Raw genomic sequence first — 5,318 nt, 5'->3', positions numbered from 1 at the left:
TTGTACCGAACGCTAACGCCGATGAGCCGTGCCCAAATCGCGATGAAGGTCCACGATGCGAAGGCTCGCCGCCAGGCCCGCATTGATGCGGGCCAACCTTCGAACCCTCTGGAGCGCTCGAAGGAGGAGATGGATGAGGAGGAAGACAGCCTGGCTATGGTCGCCATCGCCACATAGGAGGAGCATGCGCCCACACCGGTGTCTGGGTTCAGCATGCTGGAGGCGAGGCAACACTACGACCGGGACTTGGCATCAGCGAAGGAAGAGCAGGCGCCCACACCGGTGGAGGAGGCACCGGTGTCCGCCTTCAGGCAGTTGCAGACGGAGCAGCAGTACAATCCCCATCTCCTGGAGGAGCACGATCATGGACGTCGACCGGGCCGTGCTCGACTCCGTGCACAACGGTCGTACCATCGACCTCGAGCGCTCACATCTCGGCATCAAAAGGCGGAGCACGACCACCTCTTCATGGGGCTGGAGGCGGAAGACGACAATGCGCCCGACCAGCACGATGACGATGCCAACTAGGCACACTTCGGCAGCTCTTAGTTCTACCAATATTTCTGAAGCGAGAAGAAAAACGTCTTCACCAATTTACATGGACCTCTTGCATACAAGAATAGTTAATGCTGCTAGTAGAGAAGATGATATCGCTTCTTGCCTTCTTGTCGCTTGACCGCAGCCTGCGAGGTGAGAGCAGCAGCAAATGGTTAAATGCATGGCCGGGCGACAAGAGCAAATGGACCAGCCTCTGATGCGTCTTAACCAATCATGCACGTACTACACTGCATACTAGTAGTACTGTAGTACTAGTACGTGTGAAAGCTGTCCGCCTGTCCCCATGCTACTGCAATTTAATCTCTTCCAACATGACCACCGGTGTCTGTTGACTTGTGCCAGGCCAAAAGGTATGGCGCCAGTGACTCAACATCTTCCTATAATTGGCTACGCCATGATTGCTGGTAGAACAAATCATATGACTCCCCAAACTAGCTATCAGCTAGGCCAGTCGTTAGTTTGGGCCCTTCGCGTTGGTTCCTACAGGCTCCCAAAAGAGCGCAATGGATGGAATTTGCTAGTTACACTTTCATTGTATCAGCACCAGCTCTCAGTAGGCAATAAAAAGGCAGCAACGTTTCCCCTCAAAAAAGAAAATTTTCAGCACCAGCTCTGAACTTCCGATGATGTAATAACCCTTTTTGATCTTGTCAAGTCCGAGATGCCAAGCCGCCACCAAGGTTAGCACAAACTATAGCAACATTTCTAGAAAACATGTACCTGATCTTGCACAGAAATTAAAACGATATATGCTTTTTTGCAGGGGCAATAAGCTCGACCATGAGTACTCATCAGGGCTCTGCAACTACACCTGCCGGGGCGCTTTCATCTTGATGGCTCTCCTCCTTCTCGTCATACAGGGGCTTTGGCTCTAGATCTATGAATTCATTTGAGTTGTTGGCCAGGTGTGATATGCTCACCCTCCCATGCTTCCTGATGTAGTCTGCAACAGCCTGCATCTCCTCGATTGATATGTATATGAACTTCCCACGGTCATCCATCACGCCAGATAATCTGTCTGCACAACACCAAAGCAAGCCTATCAGTATCAGTCCAAGTGGGTGCTGCACATTCCAGGTTGAACTTCTTCAACTGACGCGAGTCAAGCAGATCCCAGAGAAGATGAGAATGAAGCTCATTCATTGATCACAAGTTAGAATAATAAGACAACTTACCCATGCCTTCAAGCGTAATAATTCGGTTTATGCAGTCCTGCAAAACAGAAAAAATAAATACTCAGAACACAGCCACACAGGACAACTGTAAATACTCAAACGAAAGTTATCATGGTGCTGTGGTATAAAACAGGGGGTGTGGGACCGTAGGAGTACATTTACAAAGAGCCCAGGTGAAAAGATAATTATGGCATTACTTTTGCAAAGACATTCTAGGTCAAATTCAGGATCACATCCAAAAATTTACTCTGTTGCTCTGAATATCAATCAAACATATATAATGAGCCATCCATGATACTGAATGCTCACAGCTCTAAGCACAGCAGAGTAGATTATTTGATGGATAAAGCATCCCAATGAAACATACTGGGATAGAAAGGGATGGGGTACTTGAGATTTAATATTTTTCAAGGAATTAACCCACAACAGTTCTGGTCTGAAAAATCTACTAGCTCTAGACGCTTCTGGAAAGCTGGAGACACTAAGCAAACACCGTGATAAACGTAAGATATCTACGGGTATATATGGAAGAAGTTCTATACAGTTTCCGGTCTGAAATATGGCCACTTAACAGAGTCATTTTAATCCCCCCACACAAAAAAACTGTCATTTTAACCAGCCCTCACAAAAATTTCTAGTACTCCCTCCGTCCCATAATATAAGAGCATTTTCGACATTACACTAGTGTCAAAAACGCTCTTATATTATGGGACGGGGGGGAGTACTATATAAGGCACTGTTTTAGGCTCAGTTTGTGGTTGCTGAACTATGTTGTTATGTGGTTATTTTATAATCTCTCATGGAAAATTAGCCATAAAAGTAGGTAAAAGCAGGTCAAACAAACACTAAAACAGGGTAAATAGGATGGGGCAAATGGGATTATGAGAATCCACCGCAATGCCAAACGCTGCCTTACTGGTATTCTGAGATGTTCGTACAAACCGAATGTTTGCCTCTTACACAGGTCATACACGTTTTACAAGAATAATTACAAATACACATTTTACAATGTTTAAAGAAAAACAGAACAATCAAAATGAATTTTCGAAATAGCACAAACTTGTGTTCCATATCATTTCCGACACAATCATAGGTTAGTTTATCGCAATAATACTGAGGTTCCAGGTCAAATGACATGACATCAAGGTACAAGACAATATGGCTAAAATCTTAAGTATATTAATTCCAAAACAGATGCAAGCATCCTTGAACTGATCTTAATAAAAGGGACTCTGGTATGAACATTGATATTATGGACACTAAGACTATGGACGACCATGATTTGACAGAACAAAAGTGCAGGAGAATTGAGAACCACCATGATTAGCCACTCTATCTTGTTGAAAATTTGTGGTTTTCAAATAATCTCTTTTCTAGTTAGTACCTTTCACAAGTAACCTCTTTCCAATGGAATAGAAGTGCAGTAAAAAGTAAGGCTAGTCTTTCTGGGGAGCCACAGTACAACTCAGGACATGATTTTCGTTTCTCCAATCTCCAGAAATGAGGATGGAAAGACACAAACCAGAACCGTTCCTAAATACCAGTTTAGCACTTCCACAGCAAGGCAGTGGCATCAGTGCAACAGGGTTTCGAGCATAAATTGACAGAATCCAACTCACGGAATTTATCATTAAATCGTTTTTAAGTGTAAACAAGACAGAATCATCATGCTCTCGCGGCTCAAGTCAATGGCACTGTCCCCCGCCATTGAGGACAATTTTGTGTGCCGATGGTAAACAGTGACCGAATCCACTACATCATCACTCCGTAAGGGCTTACCCTCATTGACAATGCTAAAAAATGGTGGATCTGGAAGCAACGAATCTCTGCTATCTTCAACAGGGACAACCTTGACATTGCCTCTCGAGGCCAGATTGTGGACTACAGCAGTGGCAACTAGAGTCCAGGCATCGCTACTGGCAGAGCTTAGTCTAGGCTGTGTGTGTATTTGACCTACACGTATGCCAGTCGTACATGCAACCATTTTATCCACCAATGCATCGCGACGCTAAGCTTTTGTGTTTTTTCAAGATAAAGAACAGAATCTTACTGTTATATAGCAGCAAATAAAACGTTAAACCATTTACCAATGTCAACACCTAACCGTCTGATATAAAATGGCTCTTCAGTTACCTGGGTTCGCATTCCAAACTCTCCAGCAAGATCTTCTAGTGGAACACACTTCTGCTTCTGGAAAGTATGAAAAATTCAAAGCAAAGATTGTGGATTTAGCAAGACAAGTGGATCTTACCGAGGCAATATACTTGGGCAACGATAAGACAATAACACATCTTTCTACGGTTTAACAAACTAATGCTGACAATAATTTCAATGGAACACCTATCCAACCTACCATGTTGTACAAAAATTAGATCATACATTAAGTTCTACTGCATTCATGATATCAAAAGCAACATTGGTTTCTTCAAACAATGAATCATTAGCGGCCATCAGAAAACATCACTAGACTACATCCACACACAAAGAAAGTGCACCTTGATGTATTCCACAAAATTGTGGAGCAAACCCTGCCCACCATCTTGCGTCTCACTTTCAGTTGTCCCTTCAGCATCAACTGAAAAGGCCCCTTTCCATTTCTCAAATTCCAGAGCAGCAGCTTCCTCTTCCTTGGCTTTCCGTGCCATAGCTTCTTCTTCCTAAAGCAATACGCAACTTAGCATGAGAGCTCAATATATAACAGCATCAAACAGAACAATCAGGAGCTAAGCAACTTCTAACCAATAATCTCTCCTGGGCCTCACGCTCCTCATCCTTCTTCCTTCTCATTTCCTCATAACGGTCTTGATTAGTTCTCCTTGAATTCCGTGCCGCTTCATTAGCCTTGCAAGAGATATAAACATGCAAGTGAATAAAAGATTAAAAAAATGCACTTGTATTCCATACTCTGTCGTGAGGTGAACAATCACATAAGCAATAGCTCGTGTTTTAAGAAACGAAGATATAATCTCTCTATTGACATAAAATGATAAAATCAGCAATCAGTCATCTTGTATAAGGAAATAAGTCTAAGATGACAAGATGTATGCTAACTAGCTAGTGTCAGGAGCTTAGCTAAAGTTGAACGATTTGAATGAGTACAATTTCGCACAAAATCTAAGGTTCATAGGTACAATTGCTCGCATAACAGAAGAATACAGCAGTGTAGCCTAATTCTTTGACCAACCTGACGCTGCGCCTCCCGGTCTTCCCTCTCTTGCCTTTTCCTTTCCTTCTTGGAGCCTTTGGGGACATTGGGATCCTCCTCCTCACTCCCTGACTCATCCTCTGCAACTGCACAACCGAAAATTATCAGAGCCCAAGCTAGCTAGGGTTAATACTTACTAGATGCAATCGATGGAAAGGCTAAGTCCTTTCGGGTGTTCCACTACCATCACGACTGGTGGACGCTGCCGACGAACTCGCCGCAGCTGGCCTCCTACGCATGCGGCGCGCCGCAGCGCCGCCACGAAGCACCCGTTCCCCCTGGAGCGAACGAGATTAGCGATGTAAGATTACTGGTTAGGTAGCTACTGGGAGTGGGTTAGATTGGGCAGAGCGATGGAAACCTACAGGAGCGGAGAGGGA

The 5,318-nt window shown here is 44.2% G+C and overlaps 1 protein-coding gene across 1 annotated transcript in view; it reads right to left on the bottom strand.

The window, feature by feature from the left end:
- Positions 1-1,171: 1,171 nt before the first annotated feature.
- LOC123052978 (DDRGK domain-containing protein 1) overlaps positions 1,172-5,318 on the bottom strand; it is a gene marked incomplete in the record, with an annotated part of 4,742 nt that continues 595 nt past the window's right edge. The window contains 7 exon segments of the mRNA XM_044476344.1: positions 1,172-1,576; positions 1,734-1,770; positions 3,867-3,923; positions 4,229-4,390; positions 4,473-4,574; positions 4,918-5,024; positions 5,123-5,222. Coding sequence (XP_044332279.1) covers positions 1,350-1,576; positions 1,734-1,770; positions 3,867-3,923; positions 4,229-4,390; positions 4,473-4,574; positions 4,918-5,024; positions 5,123-5,222 — 792 coding nt within the window.

The sequence above is a fragment of the Triticum aestivum genome, chromosome 2D (genome assembly GCF_018294505.1).
Source record: "Triticum aestivum cultivar Chinese Spring chromosome 2D, IWGSC CS RefSeq v2.1, whole genome shotgun sequence".
Lineage (NCBI taxonomy): Eukaryota > Viridiplantae > Streptophyta > Magnoliopsida > Poales > Poaceae > Triticum > Triticum aestivum.
This window is presented reverse-complemented; position numbering and strand designations above follow the sequence as displayed.